This window comes from Amblyomma mixtum, chromosome 2, assembly GCF_055824585.1.
Source record: "Amblyomma mixtum isolate Tamu chromosome 2, ASM5582458v1, whole genome shotgun sequence".
NCBI classification, from domain to species: domain Eukaryota; kingdom Metazoa; phylum Arthropoda; class Arachnida; order Ixodida; family Ixodidae; genus Amblyomma; species Amblyomma mixtum.
Genome location: NC_143013.1, coordinates 112,001,810 through 112,022,398, shown reverse-complemented (window position 1 = coordinate 112,022,398; position 20,589 = coordinate 112,001,810). Strand labels below are relative to the sequence as shown.

General features: G+C 45.6%; 2 protein-coding genes across 2 annotated transcripts; one reads left to right on the top strand and one right to left on the bottom strand.

Moving 5' to 3' along the window:
- Nucleotides 1-1,467: 1,467 nt before the first annotated feature.
- On the bottom strand, nt 1,468-2,647 carry LOC149360592 (THAP domain-containing protein 2-like). Its single transcript, XM_089567879.1, has 3 exons — nt 2,438-2,647; nt 2,139-2,328; nt 1,468-1,686 (listed from the first exon to the last, which is right to left on the bottom strand). Exons 1-3 carry the CDS (start codon nt 2,506-2,508, stop codon nt 1,468-1,470), a joined length of 480 nt encoding a protein of 159 aa, XP_089424005.1. The 5' UTR covers nt 2,509-2,647.
- A 2,935-nt stretch (nt 2,648-5,582) lies between these two features.
- LOC149360591 (uncharacterized) lies at nt 5,583-19,748 on the top strand. Its single transcript, XM_089569336.1, has 5 exons — nt 5,583-5,707; nt 13,268-13,402; nt 14,267-14,334; nt 18,090-18,176; nt 19,539-19,748. Exons 1-5 carry the CDS (start codon nt 5,583-5,585, stop codon nt 19,673-19,675), a joined length of 552 nt encoding a protein of 183 aa, XP_089425462.1. The 3' UTR covers nt 19,676-19,748.
- Nucleotides 19,749-20,589: the final 841 nt, after the last annotated feature.

The following is a 20,589-nucleotide window of genomic DNA, read 5'->3' as shown; positions in this document are numbered from 1 at the left end:
ATAACAGGGGCGTGCAAGCATGCAAAGCGAGCGCAGCGGCTTCCTTTAAAATATCGCCCTCCACCCAAGTCATGGCCCCCGCTGCTCACACAAGCGCAATCGCGAAAAACGAAAATAGTTACACTAACACCAGTGACGATCACTAGAGCGTTGCAAGAGCACGCCTAATAGCAACGAGGTTTCACTGCCGATGGAAACGGGAGCGCGAATGGCACACGCACACTGCACGCACAGGACGCGAAACGTCCGCGCAATACGCTGACGACCTCTCTAGCGCACGGCGTATTGAATCACTGGTGAAAGAACAGCGCGAGTGCTCCTCAGTAAGCAGCGGTGGTCTCCCGACGGCTCCGAGCAATGACGCAGTTGACGAAATGCCCGTGCGATCGTGGTCGAGCGCGTTGAAATCAATGCACGCAACAACGAGAGTTTTGCAGCGAATTCCGCCTGAGATATGAATGAACGGCGCCAACGTAAGCTTGTGAGCACGATCAAAAACAAACTCGAGCAGTTGAGAAAAGTACGCCGCACCACAACTGCTACGCCGCGGTCGTCTGCTACCACCCGGCTTGCAAGCAGCAACTACGACGCCGTTGCTAAGCTGCCCGGACTAGGTGGCCTCCCGATCGCGAAAAAAACCACGTGATTTCCTCCACATTTTTCTCCCAGGGTGTTGTGTGGAAAGGGCCTCTCCTCTCTTTTTCCTTCCTCCATGACAATAGGTAACCCAAGCCCTTCGTGACGGTTACACGCCGTGCACACCACGTGACACAATGACGTCAGGACAGATGAGAGACGGGGCTCCAAGTCGTGCCGTCGCTGCGGTTGCACGCCGTGCAGACCACGTGGTATGGTGACATCACACCACGTGACACAATGACGTCACGACAGATGAGAGACGGGGCTCCAACTTGTGCCGTTGCTGCGGTTGCACGCCGTGCAGACCACGTGGTATGGTGACGTCACACCACGTGACACAATGACGTCACGACAGATGAGAGACGGGGCTCCAACTTGTGCCGTCGCTGCGGTTGCACGCCGTGCAGACCACGTGGTATGGTGACGTCACACCACGTGACACAATGACGTCACGACAGATGAGAGGGGCTCCAACTTGTGCCGTCGATGCGGTTGCACGCCGTGTGAATCACGTGGTATGGTGACGTCACACTCCCGCGAATTTCGAACGCGCGTTCACACCAAGGAGGATATATAAAACTTGCTGGAGTGGAAGCCGCCTATACGCGCCTATGCGGGAGAGTGAAGCCTTGGCGGCCATCTTGCCAGTGGCAAAAAGCAGCAGTGCGCAACCGCGCTCGAGCTTCTTCGCGCTGCCTGTGAAGTTGCTAGCGTTTACAAAACAATGAAAGCAAGCGGTTGGGGTTGTAAACGTTTATTTTTCATCCATCAGCAGCCAACTGGCATGTAGAAAGCAGTTAACCTGAACAAATATTAAGGAAAAAAAGCTTAATAATCCGACGCACAGTAAAAATAATTTCTCTTCGCAAGCCTTCGCTTCGTTTGCTGCAACATCTTAATTTTCTTCTTCAACTGTGTTATCTCTTCTTCAGAGGCACTGACTTTGTCCTTGTACCATTGTTTGCTCGGCGAAAACGCAGTTGATGGCTCTCCAACTTCAGGCATTTCGCAGTCTTGATGCTTGCGCTCTGAACGCTTCCTTTTTACCTGAAATGGACACCACATATTTTTGTTCAGTCTCAAGTAAGATAAAAGTGTAGCTGCGAAAGCAAATGGGTTTCATTTCTTACCATGAACTTAGTGCTTCATAAGACGATTTTACAGAAGGGTGAAGGGCGCTTCCATATTACCACGCAATCACAATAACTGTTACCACGCAATCACAATAACTTCTTTTCAACAACGAAGCAAAAAAATGGCGCGCACGGCACTCCTTTTTTCCACGAACACAATTTTTCAGCACGATACTAAAAAAAAAAATCACTAGCGACAAGAAGCTCAGACGTTTCCTTCCATTTGCTTCCATCCACTATCCGACAAGAACCTTCGTCGAATCTCGCCTTCGGCAGCCGTATTAATGCCACGAACACTTCTCACGTGAGAAAGGCGAATAATTCTGCCTAGCGTGTCATGGTTTAACATTCTCCAGTAATGCTCACGGGCTTCTGTAGGTGCTGCGGAAAAGCAGGAAACAGACTTCCCGCGCGCAGCCGCGTCGTCTGTCCGGTGCGGTCAAAGCACTCGGGCGCGAAGTGTACGGAGCACAGGCGATCTCCATCTTTTGCATGCCATCTTTCACGGCGAACGGCCCGCTCCCACAGGCTCCGCAGCTCGGGATCTTTTGGAAACCTGCCAGTAATTTAGGCACTATTATTTGTTGCACACATCTACCACATCAGTTTGCGCCGCTCGACAACGCGCGCGTAGGGCTCAATTGAACACGTTTTCGTGTACTTACAGGTGGAATGTGAGGCCACAACCCTTCTTCAGCCTGTTTGCACATCCGTAGGCAACGCAAGAGGCAACCATTATCAAACCGTTGGTGTTTGCATGCCCGTCGCGTCAGCTTGCACTCAAACAGCGCGCCAAAGCAGCAGCGCGAGCCGGCGTCAAGCGCGCTTTCTGCCACTGGCAAGATGGCGGCGGCCGGCTTCACTTGACAAGCGCCCCCTCCACTCCAGAAAGTTTTATATATATCCTCCTTGGTTCACACTCGGTGTAGGTGAAACGCTCGCTCCACCGGGCAGGCGGACGCGGCTTCCGTGGCATTCCAGGCGCTCACCCAACGCGCGTCTCGGGGTTAGTCGGCGTTCCGCCGTAGCCATGCCGTTGTCTTCCCCCACGACGAAGGCTTCTAGTGGTTGTATTAAAATGACCAAGTAATCAACCAAGGAAAGCCATGTATTACCAAGCCTGGCCATCAATATGCTTCGCATCTGACTAGGCTTAACCTTAGCTAAGCCTCAGCCATTTGTTTTTCTTCCCAAGCTCCCGCTCCATCACTGCTGATTACAACGGCAACGGCGAGGCCGCAAAACGCAGAAAAGGGTGCCTAAGAGCTTCTAAAAGAGCGCCGCGCGGACTCTTCTTGCCAGCGCGCGTCGTAACAACGGAGGAGACGGAAATCCCGGAGAGCAGCTAGCCTTGTGTGTGTGGCTTCCCTCTCCTCCATCTCTTCCGACGCGACTCGCGGGGAGATTGCGTCAGCCATGACGTCGAACCTTCTGGAATGTCGGAGACGTTTCTACTCGATACTGCAGGAGAGGGCACGGCCTTGCGTGTGCTATGAGATGCGCCTCCTTCTTCCCGTCGCGCGTCGGTGGCGGCGCCAGACCAGAAAAATCTGGAAGCAACTCGAAGCCACTCATGCCGTTTGACCAAGGGACGCGCGCCCAGCGCGAGAAATAGACGACACAGCCGATACTGTGTGTATGTGCACGCCTGGCTTAGCGCGAAGAACAGACATACGTGGAGCAAGCCTATATAAGAAGGCCGTTGACCGCTGTCGACTAGCCCGAGGTGCCGTTTAAACTTCACATAAGCACGCCCGCTCAATTCCCGGGACTACTCCACTCTCCCAGCCACGGACCGACGAGACAGCGCGTTCCAGTCTGTTGGTCGCCACCGTCGAGAACCTCTCGTCGTCGGACTGTCGCAGTGCCCGGTCAACAAATTGTGTTTTGTTTGTTTACATCTCTCCTGTGTTGGTGCACGATTCATTCGCATAGTATTCTCTCTCGAGCGAAAATTTGCACGAGTCGCATTATTTTGTTAATCGTTTTGTATGTGCTCGAACGAGAGATTGTGAAATACTCTGTATCGTCTCATTGCTGTATAAAGTTTGTTTTGTTTGTAAGCCTTTAGCTCTGACCCATTCTCCGGCTTGATACCGGCGAAAGGTGGGCACGAAACGACCAAAAACCTCTTGTCATTTTGCAGCTGGTCTCCTCTGAGCTTGCCACGCTGTGTAGAGGGCATGTCCTTTGAGCCCGAGACCGCTACCCCCACATGCTAAAGTGCGCGAAGTGGTGACAGCTGCGACATGCAGCCAATTACGAGGTCCGGTAACCAATGAGCCAATAACGTAGTCACTTCAACGTCCCAGCAGCGTTACAAGCAACGTTGACAAATTCCCGAGGATCAATAGCATCGGAAATGAAAAGTGTTGTAGCGGTCCCTCATAGAATACAGCGCCGATAGTACGTTCGGTGTTATTTAAATGAAGCCGTTTGAGTGTTCTTTCTATTATAATAGCACAAACCTTTTTGCGCTTACTACTTCCGACATGCAGCGAAAACTTTCTCGCACGAAACTCTAGTGGTCTGTCCTATCTATCCCATAGCACGTCAGATTTAACAAAAATGTACTTTGCTTTGCAGGTAATGTAGTACAACGTTTACTCCACACTTGCGAAATCACACTTCGATAATCGGGCCATCTTCGTATGTCTGACAGCGAAAATAATGATCGTGTACCTACACTCTAAACAAAAAGAAATAAAAAGGAGTAGGCTGTGCTCTAGTGCACATCCTTTAAAGAAGGGTGTGCGCTAGAGGACAGGTTACTGCCTTTTTACTCCCGCATAGTTGTATTCGTGTTTAGAGTGTACAGTCAGAGGCGGAGGCAAAATCTACGACTGGCTTCACGATCGCCCAATTGATCCTGCTATACAAGTGTCTGTAGCATGACAGACTAAACGCAGGAATGCATGTAACCGAAAAGAAAAATCTGGCGCACGACACAAATTTCTGGTTTATTTGTCCTCCTTTTTGATTGGGAGACCGTCCGGCAGACCACTATGGTTCCAGCCTTCCTTTTCCACGAGAAATGAGACGGCAGGGGAGAGGGGAACATGGTAGGTTACTAAATAATGGCTTGGCGCAACGTAGCTGCACCAAAAACACACGACCGAAAAATTGAAAAAGCCAGCTGCGTTTCGCCGTTCTCTGCCAGCGTACGCGACCTTGAGTCGCCTGTTGTGGTTTTATACTCAAATCTTCCCAAAGGGTCGAAGCATAGCGTTAATATTAATCGGTCACATTTTGAAAACGGGTGGAGGGTTAATCAGAGAGGCATGGGAGAGACTTCTCCCCAGCAGTGGGCGTAGTCAGGCTGATGATGATGATGATGGCTTTGCAAAATTGTGAACAAATACAAGAGCCCGAAATGAAGCTCCTGCTTGCAAAGGGGAGAAAAATGCACCTGGCGAATCAGAATTGTTTTTCGTTTCACTGTCACTGTTGGTGGCAGTATTCTCTTCCGGGAAGATATGGTAGGGTAGTCCTTGGTTGTTACAACGTACAGACGCCAAGTGGTTAGGAGGAAAAAATTGAAAAAGGCAATTGAGCCGCGGAATTTGCTCTATACTTCACGTTAGTCACAAGCAGTCACATTTTTAGTGTGTGTTTTCCTAAGAGAATGAAGAAATAAATACACGAGCCCGAAATGAAGCATCTGCATGGAAATTTATGAAGAATGAACCTCGAGAATCTGAAGGATTTTTTTTTTTGAATTCCAGTGTCACTGCTAGCGGCTGTAGCCGCGTTATTGAAAACAGGTGGCTTTTCAGTTCTCAGCGCATTCTGAGGTCGCCAAGTGCGGCAATGGTAGCGCTTCGGGCTGTCTCTGTGACCGCGATCTGTCTGGCAGGCCTAACCATCGGGAAGCTGGGTCCGCCGAGGGGTCCACTGAAGATGCATCGCGACCCGATAGACAGCTTTAAGGTATGATCTCTGATTGATTCTCAGGAATTATAAATCTATACAATTTTGTTTTCTAGTGCAATTCGCATGAGTAATACATAGAGCTAAAAACCTGGAAAGTCGGGTGGCATCTTCCAGTTCACCGCACTCATTGAACAGAATGAATCGATGCCTTCGAACAAGACCGTCTTCGAAGACAAGACCTTCTTTGCCAGAGTTTCTAGGCTGGAACGTCATTGCGTGCAGTGGTTCCTCTCCTCCTCCAGAAAATGACGTCGTCACGCAGAAATGGGCTGGGGTGTCACTGCAGGAAAGCGCAGCCGTAGCGGCCGTGACCCATATGCTGTGACAGCAGCAGCACACATGTACCCATTCGCCGTTGCGTTCTGCGTTCAGAGCTGAATACCTTCATGAGACTGACGCATACGTCAAAAAAAAAAACGCAATCTTTTCAACTTTCCGCATTTCTCTCAGGTCGCACGTAATGCCTTCAAGGACCGTTTATGACTCCGTTTATGAGGATTGTCGGCGTCCATCATCGCGTTTCCAACAAATTTATCAATTGGTCTCAGCAATCTAAATATTCCTCTAATATTATGGAAATAATACGTACCGTAGTGGTGAGGGTAAAGAGGCTTTTGACGCAGTTGTCAATAAAGACGCACATTGATGTGAATCAACCGTTCGCGCGCTACGACCTCTGATGCTGAAGGAGACATAGTTTGACTGCACTCGGGCGGATTTTTCTTTCGACAACGTTCTGTAGCAAGAAATCTTCATGTCTCTAAAACTCAAAAAGACGACACTGACATCCGCTTTGCCAAATTTCAATTTTGCGAAGCTGATATCTGGTTCAGATATGAAGAACAATCGAAATAATTCGTTGTAGATGCATGTTAGATGGATAGCATAAACATTCACAAGGGATGTCGAGCGAGATAAATATGCACTTCATTTTTATGAAAGAAATTGCAGTGATATAAATTTTTCATCGTATCATCCTCAACAGCAAAACTCCGCTCTCAGCAGCACAAAGGCTTGTCTCATAACTCTCCAATTCGTCTTGTACCATGCCAGCTGCGACCACCTCATCCCCGCAAGCTTCTTGATCTCGACCGCTCAAATGACCTTTTGCCGTGGCTCGCCACACTTGCTTTCTTTTAGCATTCATTCAATATCGTCAACGAACACCGGATATCTTGCCGTCGCGTTATGGGCCTTGCCCCCGCCCCTTCCTTCCTCTTGATTCCGGGTGCAATATCATTAACCAGCATTTCTGTCCTGACCTACTGTGCAGCCGGACCGCGAAAGAACCACTAATAGTAGTCGGCTGAACACTGAAGTCCGTAGGTATACAGCTTTTCTTCTGCGTTATATTTACGATCATAGTAGCCTTTGCGGCGTGCTGAAAAATGGGAATTTCAGTTACTAATCGGCACGAGACTGAAGGTTTATAATGCTAAAAAAGCACTTTTCGTTGTTAACAGCTAAATGTAATTTATTTATTTATTTATTTATTTATTTATTTATTTATTTATTTATTTATTTATTTATTTATTTATTTATTTATTTATTTATTTATTTATTTAGAAGACTCTGGATTGTGTTCAGGAGGCTTTTATCCTACCCTTACAGGATTCAGATGTAAACCAGCCCACATTTCTGTCCCGTTCGCTACCCGCGGCATTGGATCAATAATTTTGCTCCCCACTTTAAGAAGTATCCGGGATAGGGTGCCATTAACAAGAGGCAGCCGGAGGTAACTGGACCGATTATGTGGTCCAGTGACTGTGGTTGGCAGTTGACTCCAGTTCCATTACTATTCAGAAGCCCGTGTTCACGACAGTTTCTACAAAAAACTTCCTTCGCAGAGCAAAGTGTGTTTTCAAACTGTGGGAAGCAGAAAATGCAGCAACGTAGAATATTTTTGAGTTAAGCCAAATGAGCGTAAAATCAGGGTTCGTCTGATGCTTTTGATTAAGCACTTTGCCCGGGACTGAGTTTGTTTGCTCTTTATGGCTTTCGCTTGGCCTCATCTTTTTTTTTCGTTTTCTCCAACTCCGTTCCTCCAACTCCAACTCTGTCTCGTCACTTTGCTGCGCCAAAGGGTCGAAATAGAACGTGAAGTGCGAATGGTATGGAGAACACCGCGTTCTTTCAAATGATGCGTGTTCCCCCTGCGTTTTCTCGAGTCCAAAAATTTAAGGAGAACGAGTTTTCGACACCTGGTACCCCGGCATCTGGTCATCAATTTTTAATTATCGCGATGTGTTTGATTGCTGTAAGGCCTAGAATGACATACTTGGTCCATTATTGACAAAATTCTCTTGTGTGAATCTTCGTTTCCAGACTCCTCTCGTTACTAGAGGAGGCTGCTGAATTCTACAGAAAGTATTGTTGTTACTACAAGAATTTCTGTAGTCAGGCATCAAAATACTACACAAAGATCTGCTGTGACAATACAAAAGTTTCTTCTGTGCCTTTCTATAGGGATACGAAACGGGTAGTAGCAATTGACACATAAGGGCACATGCCGAGGCTTTAGTTTGAGGCTTGAGGCTTGAGGCTTGAGGCATTAAAATACACTAATAGGGAGCGACAAACAAAAGTCTCACAAAGTGTCCGACGTCGATTCCTGTAGGCCCACGAGCAGAGGCACATGCAAGTGGTCGACCCGAAGATTGATGCCTGCTTCTTCGTTGCTTCACTGTTTCAGCGACAGTGGCGTTGCAAGGGAATTGTGCGGGTGCGATTTCTTTGATACAACCGAATCTGCATCTCTACGGCATGAGCTAGCTGCAGGTGTTAAGCACCGATTATGCATAGCTGCGCCGCTTCTGTTAGCCTCGGCAGTTCAAATAGTTCAGCAAACAGCAGGCACGTGGGCAGTGTAAAAAAAAGTGAAAGGCTGTTGTACCTGTATCAAATTAAAATATTATGGATGCTAATAGTAGGAACTTATAATGCTCACGCACAGAAGATAAGTATACAGGGAGACTATGAGACGAAGGAATACGCTTTCACGACAAGAGCAACGGAAGTAAAGATGCAAGAAATACTTATGCACATCACCCGAATTGAAGAACAAACTAAAGTATTTTTAAAACAACGAAGGTATTTCCCAAAGAGTACAAAAAATGTTAAAATTTTGATGTCATTCGGTAGAGAGTTCCTTATACCAGTCATTTTCATATTCAAGTCATTGCGAAATTCACTGAGCGTTGCAGTGCAAATTTTAGATAATAGTAAATTATTACTGGGAGTGACCCTGGTGTGGCTGGATGTTGCCATCTGGCAGCAATGGATGTGATGAACATTTCTCTTGGGGACAGCGTTGTAAGTGAATGCGGCGACGCTATGCCTATTTGGTATCTTAACGGGAGGATACTGAAATACATATACCATCGGGTTAGAACAGTGCCTCTTCGATTCCAAAAGGTGATATGGCGTGCTCGTAGTCCACACAACAAGGGACTTTTGTAGACCACATCAGACTGACACTGTACAAATTCATTCTGTCTTTGATCTTGCAGACCAGTCGGTGTCGTCACATCCGCCTTAGAGAGCATAAGAAGGGTGGTTCGTCTTGAGTAGTTTAGCACGGCCGGGAATGTAGGAAGTGCCGACCTTTATTTCAGGAAACAGAAGTTTTGTTTCGTCACCCGTGTCAAGTCACGAGGGAAAAGATGGAATGTGTGAGCCCGCCTTGATATCGCTAACAAAAAAATAAATAGGATATCTTTGGAGATCTTAATTTTTGTTTTGTTTTTCTTTTGTGCTGCAGAATTGATTGGATTTTGGTTCTTTTGCGTGTCTTTTTCCCAATAAACTAGTTGTGAGAACGGCGCATGTCTGGTGTCTTCTTTTTCTTTGTGCCTAGTTTAGTTTGCGCCCACGCATTTCCATCACGAGCGTCGTCCAACTAGCCGAACTTTCCATCTTACGCTTAAACTTACGTTTTCGCTGCATTTGAGCCGCCAGATCAGCTTCCGGCGTTTTGACCTATAAGCTGTGGCCGCAGTGGCTGATTGTGGTGGTTTCTATTATGACACAAAATTGGAATAAGGGCCCTTGTTGTACCAGCCACACATCAAAGCCGGGAAAATGCAAAAGCACCCTTGTGATATGTGACGTCGGCACGAGTAAAGATTCCCGTCTCATCCTAAGCTAGAAGTGAACAGCGCAGAATGAAGGGACATAGGAGACAAGCGCTTAACTCATCTGAGCTGTTCACTTCCCTGGGGACCACCCAGATGTCCTATATTATTGCGCCTATATTTCCGATTACTGTAGAAACATTTGTTCTCTGTTTTCGACAGAGTGGTGTGATCCACGCACGATTTACTGGTGCTGTTTCAGGCTCTTGTAGGTTATGAAAATGATCAAACCACCTTTTCACAGTGGTTTTATAATAGTCTGCATGAGGATTTAGGTTTTTTTGACGTTCTCTTAGTGTGTACCGTTATCTCGAGTGATTCAAGTTATACAATTCAGGTTTGCAATTAAGAGTCCTGCGAAATACTGCGATGTCGTCCATGAAGTCTGATTTTACGCTAACGGGGACGTTATACTAATAACTAAAATGACTAAACATTCTATTCCCACTTAAGGTCTCTGTGTTTGCAGCAGAATTGAAGGCCAACAAATTTAAAGGCCAGCACATATTTTGACTAATGTAAATCAGTATCGTGCTTCGAGGTATGCAAAGTAAAAAAAATGTCCGGTAGTTTACATTGATAAGCACAAAATAATGAGCGAAACACAGTTATTTGCAGGAAGACATCACCGCCACCCACTCAAACCGCGAGTGAAGCGTCCACTGACCCAGGTAGCCAGGTATGCGCGTCCCCAACTCTGTCATCGTCAATGCCAATTTACCCAATCGCCGGCGGCCTTTGCCGCAGTGCCGCTTTTCTGCAGCAACCTTGTCAAGGCCAACGCGTAGTGCTCAACTGCCGTGTTTCTGCTACAACTTTCAACACGCCAACACATGCAGCGCGCATCTCTCTCTCACTACCGGCAAATAACTCGAAGCGCTAATATTAATTAAATATTAGTACTGGCAATCAAGATTACGATGTGCAATGCACCAAGCGAGAGTGTGGTGCATTTTAACGCACTGATGACCGGCTGCGGTGATGCCTACTGCCCGCGTGAAATGGCCAACGAATGGTACCTGTTCGCGCCGCCAAGGGTTTGAATACCAGTGGCTGCAATGTTTTTTTCTATTTTGTTTTTATAATGCGGAAGCGCAAATCCAGGGGATCAGAGCCTAGAAAAATCGTCTATCACCCAGGTATATCTGCATAAAAATAAGTACAGAAAAAAATCCTGTCAATATGAGCGATTGGGAGTCGAAGCCGCAGCGACGCGAAGAGATGAGTTTCAAAGGCCGCTGTGCGAGACCGGTAGGCTATCTTCGCTACTTTTTTAGCATGGCATCAAATGAAGCGGTTATTTCAATGTTCATTGCATGATGCCCTAGGAGGGTATTCTCCATCTCTTGAAGATGGAGCGTACCCTCCTGGAGCATACAATGCTCCATCTCTTGAAGAGCATCACAAAGGCGACAGTTTACCGTACACGCAAAAACACCCCTTTTTCTCAAGCCATGTTTTAACCACTACTGCCGCAGTGTGTATTTTCTAGAAAAAAAAACCGTTTTGTCTACATGCGAGAGGGTCATTTTACGTACCCTCCTGGATACGTCATGTCGCTGTAAACCAAATACACAGAGCAGTACATGAGCGGCATTAAGAGCATGTAAATTAAGCCCATGTGCAACAGTTTCCTCTACTGTGAGAAAAGGAACTCAGGGAAAAACCGAACAAATAGGAAACGAGCAGCAAAATACTCCTAATCCATAAATACCCAAAAGCAATACCGAGCAGAAACATAAGAACACATTATGAGGCTCGGTTAAACTTGAAATCATTGACCTTCTAGAATTCACGCATTATTGAGTGTGTAGTGTTCCGGAAAACATGAAACGCGAAACTATCTTTAGGACATAAAGGTTGACTAAACCGAGGCTGCCAGCGCTTAAAGGCCAGAAAAGGTTATCACGCCTCATTCATTCAAAAGGCGAATCCCGCACAAAATATGCGAAAACATTGTTGGAAAGTTAAATTTTAAGTCTTTTGTTATGAATTATTTATAGTACGTAATAAGTTTTAGTGGCAGGACACAGGCTGCGTGCGGTCGCCTGCCTAAGATCGAGAGACAATTAGTCGGAAAAGCCGGCGCATAGCGCTGCAGACTTGGCACGCCGGGTTTCCAGTAATGTAGTACACTAAACTTATAGACACTTAAAGAGACGCAAACAGGCTACCACCGTTGCCGAAAACGCCTCGGGTTAAACTGTATCACACTCCTCCGATGCGCATTACAGGACGTCATCTTCATCAACATTGAGCTGCTCCGTCCTGACGCACGCCCGGTCATCGTTGTCTACTACGTAGCACTATCCGTGCTTTCAACTGATTACAACGTAGTAAATATTCTGTGTAGTTTTTATTTATTGTTTGCCCTAGGTCACATTCAAGGTCATGCATCATCACACAAACCGGCGGGCCAGTTTCCCTTCGTCAAGTAGCGTTTTCGCACTAAAACGCTTTTTAACGGACCTTCGCGTTGGCTTTCCCATCTCGCACATTGCTAAAATGCGCGTCCGTCTATTAAGATACAAAAGCTGCTGACCTGTGTTCGAGCGTTCATATAGTATACGCGATTCTCGCGACGATGCCAGGAACAGCGGCGCCCTTTTATAAAAATGCACAATAGGAGAAAGCAAGCTTCACGAGTGAAGAAACTAGTATTTTCTGGGCCCTATATCAGGAAGCACGACGCTGAATAGAAATTTTAAAACCGAGTTCACCATCAATTTTGAAGGCCATGAATTTCTCGATATTATCTTGTGCCCTAAAACAAGAAAACAACAGTTTGAACAATTTGTTGTAGTCATTTACTCTTCTTTTTGGTGCACGATATTAGGTAAACAATGTCTGACATGCCATTTAATAAACCTGGAACCTGCATAGATGTGTCATTCTCTACTTCTAAAACAAAAAATGTGCATTGAATAATTTGAAACACACTGTATATTGAAGTAAGTAGCCTCAGCTCCGCTTATAAGCACGTTTCATGAGCTCTATGCAGTAGACGCTGGCGACCTTCCTTCTTCCTGATCTTCCGCCTCATTATGGTCATTGCTATCCAAATCATAACGCCTTGGATTTTGCACGGCATGTTCTCTTAAACTCTCAACAAAAAATTCTCTTTCATTTTTTTTAATCCCCTCATCCCCTTCCCCCCGTGTAGGGTAGCAAACCGATTATTCTTCCGGTTAACCTCCCGGCCTTTCTTCTTATTCCTCCTCCCTCCGGCTTGCACACTCTCTTAAGCAGCATGCAACCTGTCAACTTTTAAATGTAAATTTAAAGGTAGATGTGTGATCATTCTTGCTATTTGGCTTGCAACTTTCGGCACACCGTAACACCTTTCTGAGCAAAAGGCTTTAGCGGTCAGTCCTGTGCACCACAGAGCGTGTAAAAATAAACTGAAATGTACTATGCATTGCAGATAACGACCAAGTTCGAGAACGCAGTAGACATTTCGGATTCGGACAACGACACCGTCTTCGAGTGCCTGTCAGCGACGAGAATAAATATTGACGTAGAATCAAAGACGGCTACCTACAAATACTTTTTGCCGACAGCTGGGTAATGAATTTTCTGTTCAATACGAAGCCAATAAATGATGCACGATGGGGTTAATAAGCCCCGCGACTACCACGGTGAAGCGGTGTCAGAGGTTCTAAACCCGGGCGATGATTAATTTTTCTTCTGCTGCTAAGTTTCTGACAAAGCTGCGTAGCTTTCCTTTGATGCCGTACGCTTAGGTTGGGTGGATTCCACTCTGTAATTACTCTTTTATTGCAAATCTACTCCACCTTGGGGGATTCCCCTCAACATGTGACAAACATGCTGCCACGAATATTGCTCCTCCAAACAAAAAACACGTGGAAGTTTTGACAGGCAGTACACACTTTGACTACGCAAGGTGCTGTAAATGACGCATTTGTCATTTATTGACAAACGATTATTTGCCGACTACAGTAAACCGAACCAGTATACCATTGTAGTGAAAATTAACCTAATTTGAGCAATTCTAACATGAGCTAAGTACAGGCTGCTTAAGCGCGAAGATGCATCCGTAACACAGGGATAAATTCAGCACCGAATACGGCGCTGTACAGCTCGCAAATTAATGTCATTAATATGAGCAGAAAACCAGCCCTTTCGTGCCAGCGCAAATTACTGTTTAGTGTTTAAAACTTGTAGGCTACACCCACGGCAGGTTTTGTTTTTTATGATGAAAGTAACAGCACAAAATAACACATTTCTGCGTTTTTATTTCGTTGTAGCGTTCGTAGCATGCATATTCCACTCATTTCCTTGTCCTATGTACCGACTAGTAGACCTTTCCCTTTCAAAATTGGATATGTCGCATGCTTTGCATTATAAAGAACGTTTCTAGAAGCGCCATTGTTTCCAGACACTAAAACTTTGCGCACATTTCTGCAGGGAGGTGTTTACGTTCCATATCAAGGCTGGAAATGAGGCTGGCGCGGTGATTGTTACATCCGATGTTGGTAAGTGCAGCTGGTTAGTAAGGTAGGGTTTTCTGGACCGATACAGAAAGCACGTACACACATAGAGCGCACAGAGCGCGCACATAGAGATCTGAGCTCTATGTGTGTAGGTGTTTTCTGTCTCTGTTCTTGTTTTTTTTTTTTCGCGCAGTTCATCATGATAGTAAGGTAGGCCTCTTCCTTTTACAGAGTGTGAAAACTGATTTCGCGCTGACTGATGGCCGAGATCAGAAAAGCGCTGAGCCCCATTAGTAACCAGCGATAAAACAATTGCACTGTACTCTCGCAACAATTAACAGCTCAAATTAAAAAAAAAACACCCACATGCTCCTTTGGTTTGGTCGCGGCTGGCTTCCGCTTTTTATGTCATTAGCACGTCTTTCCTATTCACTTCTCTGCTTAATATTGCAAGGAGTGCGTGGAACCTGGCAGTCTTGATGCCTTAGGTAGCATAAGATGGTCCTCGCACAGCTCGCGCCCGAACGTTCGACCATGCTCCTACGTAGCGGTGGGGAACACCCCCAAGGTTCGGTTACACTACACATAAGTACCTCTGAAAGCTGAAGATTAGACAGCCGTTCGCCGGCTGCATGCTCTTTTTTCTGCTTTCTTATTAGTAATATTTAAGTGATAAAATATTTGCACATTACCGTTCAATTAACACTGAAAATTGGAAAAACCATCCCCTATTCTCCTCCCTTTCCGTGACTGTTCGCTTCCGTCATCGGTGTAACGGCGAGCAGCTGCTTTCTTTTGAATGAGTAGTGACTTTACTTCCTCTCTGGAAAAAAATCCGATCAGAGTGGTTGATGTTGAGCACGAACATGCAGGACCCGTCCGCCATCTATCCCAGTGAAGCTGCTTCTCTGAAATTCTAACGCGTAAATTCACTAACTTCCGTTCATGCCTCTACTACCGTACAAATGGTTATCTGTTCTCCTAGTTATGTGTACGCGTCTCTCATAGCCTGAGTCGCTTTGGGACGTTAAACCCCATACACCAACCTAACTACGTGTTGTTCTTACCTCAGCTTCTTCCTTGCATTTGCCATACGATACTTTCGACTGGAAGTGTTAAAAAACCTAACGTCCCCTTTCCTGTCTCCTAAAGCTACGGCCTTCTCCATTCTTTTAGTAAACGGTTGCGTGGCCCCTAATATCGTTTCAAAATACAATGAAAACCTTTTAATTTATCGCCGGACTATGAATAAAATTATGTCGCTGCAATGCTTACACGCAAACTATTGATATATATGCCTAGCTATCTAATACTAACCAGGTGATAGTCTGGCATGTAGTACCGTAGCCAGCACGCGTCAACACCAAGAGCCTACACGGTGCCCTGTACAGCCACGACACAACGTACAGAAGAACTTGCTTTGGGGCTAGTTGGTTCATGATTGAAGTTCAGAATGGCGCAAAAGACACACACGCAGGAAAAAAGGGGATGACACAAAGAGCGCCTACTACCAACTGAGTTTATTGCGGAAACACCCTCTTTTATACGGCAAGACATATCAACCACGAACCGGAAGCAGAAAAAACACATATTCATGGTTTGAATTCACATTTCAAAACACCATAGGCAGAAAAGAAAAAGCCACAAGAACAAAAAACAGAATTTAGAACTACACGTGACCGTCTAAGAAACCCAGCTCCTGGCGGCAGAGTTTGATCGATGAAGTGCTGATGCACGTGGACCAAGCTTTCTGTATATGATATGCTTCTATAATCTCTCTTTCAAATCGCTCCCTGCCTCTGCCGATAAACGTTGCCTGTTACAGCATCGGTCCGCAATCTCTGCATTCCCTACAGTGATCCGGCAGGTTGCCCCTGTCATTGTTTTTAATTGTTCTTCTGTGCTCGCTAGCTCTCTCGTTGAAACACCGGCCAGTCTGGCCAATGTAGGCGGATCCACAGCTGAGCGGTATGCGATATACGACTTCGGACCTGCAATCAGTCAACCGTATCTGATGTTTGATAGCGCATCTTCGGGGTCGTCTGTTCATCATGGAGCAAATTTTTGTAGCTTGCATGGTGCTGAATGGTGGTAATACCGTACATGCATAAGATAGCGCACAATATCAAGAAGGTAGGGGGTCGATATGGTGTAAATGTGTTTTTTCAGCACCATGCAAGCTTGCAAAAATTTGCTCCATGATGAACAGATGACCCCGAAGATGCGCTATCAAACATCAGATACGTTTCACTGATTGCAGGTCCGAAGTCGTATATCGCATACCGCTCAGCTGTGGATCCGCCTACATTGGCCAGACTGGCCGGTGTTTCAACGAGAGAGCTAGCGAGCACATAAGAACAATTAAAAACAATGATAGGGCAACCTGCCGGATCACTGTAGGGAATGCAGAGATTGCGGACCGATGCTGGAACAGGCAACGTTTATCGGCAGAGGCAGGGAGCAATTTGTAAGAGAGATTATAGAAGCATATCATATACAGAAAGCTGGGTCCACGTGCATTAGCACTTCATCGATCAAACTCTGTCGCCAGGAGCTGGGTTTCTTAGACGGTCACGTGTAGTTCTAGATTCTGTTTTTTGTGCTTGTGGCTTTTTCTTTTCTGCCGATGGTGTTTTGAAATGTGAATTCAAACGATGAATATGTGTTTTTTCTGCATCCGGTTCGTGGTTGATATGTCTTGCCGTATAAGAGGGTGTTTCCGCAATAAACTCAGTTGGTAGTAGGCGCTCTTTGTGTCATCCCCTTTTTTCCTGTGTGTGCTTCTTTTGCGCCATTCTGAACTTCAACAACGTACAGCTTAGCTAATGTAAGAAGCTACATTTAGGTGAAGAGTTCACGTCACTCCGCCTCATTATTGCACGCTGACTATCATTCCTCTGGAATAATCGGTGGCGCTGCATTTGCAATCATCTTCAGCTTCATAATGTAATCGCCTGAATGTGGCTTTTGAGAATTTTCTCCAGTGCTAATTGCGACCATAGTGACTATTGCCGGCAGCTGTGAAACACTGCGTCAGCAAAGGAGATCGTTCATTTAACTTAGACGAAATGCCGACGCCGTCATACAACACGATGGTTGCCGGCTACCACACACAGTTTGGTTTATTACGAATTGGCATTCACTTTTTACTTTAGCAACCCACATTCACAGTCAATTTTCGGCGCCAGAGACTCATGCTTCCCTTATCTTAGTTCACTGCAAGTTTGAAGGGCCGACAACCCTTCCACGAGCGCATGTCTTTCTTAATAGGTTTTTGATGCGTGAAAGAAAAGGGACTGTGAAAGCTTTTTAGTGGTATAGGTGCACTTATGAATTCGTATTTAACTAATAGCTTAGATCATGAAGAAACCTGCCACATATTGGAGCTTCAGACGCTCAAAGATTTTAATTTTTTCGGTGGACAGCTGCAGCGGCAACAACAGTTTTAAGTGGAGCCCCCGAGTTATACTGAAATGGCTGTTTCTGTGTAACTGGAGCCATATTTAAGTTTTTTCTTAAGTTACGTTGAAGATATTTTTACTCCGTGAAGTCTCATTCTTGCTTCAAGGCTAAATACCGAGTCTCTGCTGATTTTTGCTGTGAACAACTAATTTTCTATAAGAAAGGTTAGTCCTAACTCACTGAGATTTGAAAAGTGGGTGCGTTTGTCGTTTGTTGCGCAGACTATTTATTAAGAAAAACAATTAAGCTTATCTTAAAGCTCCTTTTTCAAAATAATGAATAGCAGCCACTTGGCCGGTTGAGCCTAAACTTTGCACCATTTTGGAACATTTCAGATCCCACACCGAGGGAGGGTATTATCTACTACACGGACTATGAGAACTGCGTCGTGGCGGACGCGGAGCTGCAAGGCGAAGGAAATCGTAAGTTATTGCGCTTAATGTCCACAAAATATAAATACCAGAGACTGCGGTCCAGAACATATCTTTCAACAGTTTTCTTGAAGAGTGCGTAAAGAAGATAAAAATATCGTTCTTCAAAACAGACAAGCTTATAAAAAATCTGTCACGCTCTCCATAAAGCTCACGTGTTCATTGAGCTGGAATTGGGAGGAAAGGTTGGAGGCAGGAAAAAATGTAACGGAGGATCAAACCATCTGATGCAATAAACCTGCCTGAGATGTGTTGGTTTTACATTGCGTTTCACCATTTTTGCTTTTACACGAGTCACATTCCCCTTGCGTCATGAAGATGATTTCGTAATCGGTGTGCACGGCGCTACCTCATGACTGTCTTGAGGGTGGCTCTATGTGGAGGTGGATGATGGTTGCTGCCTTGAGGCCTTCTGAATGTCGCAGGTTGGTGGGAGGGTAGATGTACCTTTATGAGGGTAGAGGTGAGTGGGTGAAGGCTTCAAACATTCAGATAACGGCATTTTTGCCGACTGACAGCTATAGTGTGAAGGCAGAAATAACTCCAGACCTTATCCTGTGCTTGAATTTCCGTTTCTAAGTGCAGGCTGCCAGGATAGTGTACATTTTTCGCTGTTCTGAACGCCAACTGCGAACAGCGAAGAACATACGGGGGCAATCACCTCTTCACTGCTTAGTTCATGACGAAATGTGCTGTTTTTCCTAAGCCTGCAGAAATATTTATAGACGACACAGCCTCAATTACAAATAAATTTAACATATGCGGCTGGCTACGAGGCAGAGTAGTGAGCACCTAGAAATATTTTCTTGCTCCTTTCCAACGTCACAAACGCGGGAATTAAGAGAATTTGGTGCGTGTTTACTGTGACAATAGCTCTTTTGGTCATTTTTGGGCACATGCACAAAATAAGGTTTACTTTAACGTGCTGTGTAATACGTGAAACAGAGTAACAGGATTGCGAAACGATAACGCAAAAACACAAATCTGTATTATTTCGATAACAAAAGCAAGATACATTAGCTATTCCGCACAGTTACCTTCGCATGATTTAAATAAAATCGAATGTGTAAGTGGTGGTTTTCCTTCATATACAGTCTTTTGGTTTTCCTGTTTTAATCTTGTGCATGTTTCACTCCACGTTTGACAGTACAGAGCGTTCGCAAACACATTACAGTGCGGAGGCGAGGTTCAAAATAGAGGTCCTGAATTGCACTAAGGATGCAGTGGGAGAAAACGCACGCAAGGATGGAATGCGCAAAAATGCAGAGGCTATACGCATTGGAGGTGTTCTATTAATAACAAGTCTCATGTAGAAGCACACAATGTGTTATTGCATCTTCCCTCTATTTACAGATTGCTCACTGTGGGCTCGACATGAAGTAAAGGACAACGTTTCGCAAGAATGTATTGACCACTTTGCCGACGCTTGCGGTGCGATTGTTCCGGCCCACAGCCACGACCTGTGCCCCGACGGTGAAGGCGACTATTAGCTGCGAGGGTTTATTCATATAATTTTCCTAGCTGTTTCGAAGCTCCTACTATGTGTGCATTTCAGGAGTTACTGATCCGGTCGTTCTGATGCGCTAACAATAAATGGTGTATATGGAACGTATGTATTTGATGGACAATAGTGTATAGGGAAGTGTCCTACCCCTGGCCCTGCAGCGGCGAGACGAACAAGCGCGCTTGGCGGTCGTCAAGCAGAAGAATGCCTGCCACTCTCGGCAGCACTCGGTTTAAAGGTCGCAACAAACTATCATGATACGGCGCACCCGAAAATACAGTGTCGAACAGTCTGCAAGCAGTTGTGCTAGGCTGCCACCGTTCGTGATGAGTATCGCCGCACCTCCCGTGACAAAAAAAAATATGATGAAGTTGAGGCCGGTGGCTTTGACCGTGAGAAACAAACAGTACAAATTTTCGAGGCATAACTCTCCGGTTAAAGAAGCACATGACCGATGGTTTATAGCAGAAAGAAGTGAATCCAAAGAATGAACAATTAGAAGAAAAATCAACACTGAGGCAGTGTACACAAAGGGTCCATTAGCGTCCAAAATAAGGCTTCTGGCGCACAACGTGCACTTCTGGGCGTGAAGGCCGCTGCTGAGATGCTGCAGCTACATCTGGGACAACTCCGTAGTCAAGTTCTTCGATTCGGCGAAGAATCTTCGAGGTACTGAAATAGCAGCTCAGATTTTCACTGAGTCCGCGGCGGCGAACAGCCGTCCACAAGGGCACACCATCACTTGCCGTGTATTCCGTTTGACATACATACATACATACATACATACATACATACATACATACATACATACATACATACATACATACATACATACATACATACATACATACATACATACATACATACATACATACATACATACATACATACATACATACA

Excerpts from the sequence above, each read along its gene's own strand:
- LOC149360592 (XM_089567879.1), bottom strand. The coding sequence starts at position 2,508 with ATGGTTGCCTCTTGCGTTGCCTACGGATGTGCAAACAGGCTGAAGAAG. Across the intron at positions 2,329-2,437 it reads TGTGGCCTCACATTCCACCT|GTTTCCAAAAGATCCCGAGC; the intron begins GTAAGTACACGA and ends AATTACTGGCAG. Across the intron at positions 1,687-2,138 it reads CGCAGCACCTACAGAAGCCC|GTAAAAAGGAAGCGTTCAGA; the intron begins GTGAGCATTACT and ends TGTCCATTTCAG.
- LOC149360591 (XM_089569336.1), top strand. The coding sequence starts at position 5,583 with ATGGTAGCGCTTCGGGCTGTCTCTGTGACCGCGATCTGTCTGGCAGGC. Across the intron at positions 13,403-14,266 it reads TACTTTTTGCCGACAGCTGG|GGAGGTGTTTACGTTCCATA; the intron begins GTAATGAATTTT and ends ACATTTCTGCAG. Across the intron at positions 14,335-18,089 it reads GATTGTTACATCCGATGTTG|ATCCCACACCGAGGGAGGGT; the intron begins GTAAGTGCAGCT and ends GGAACATTTCAG.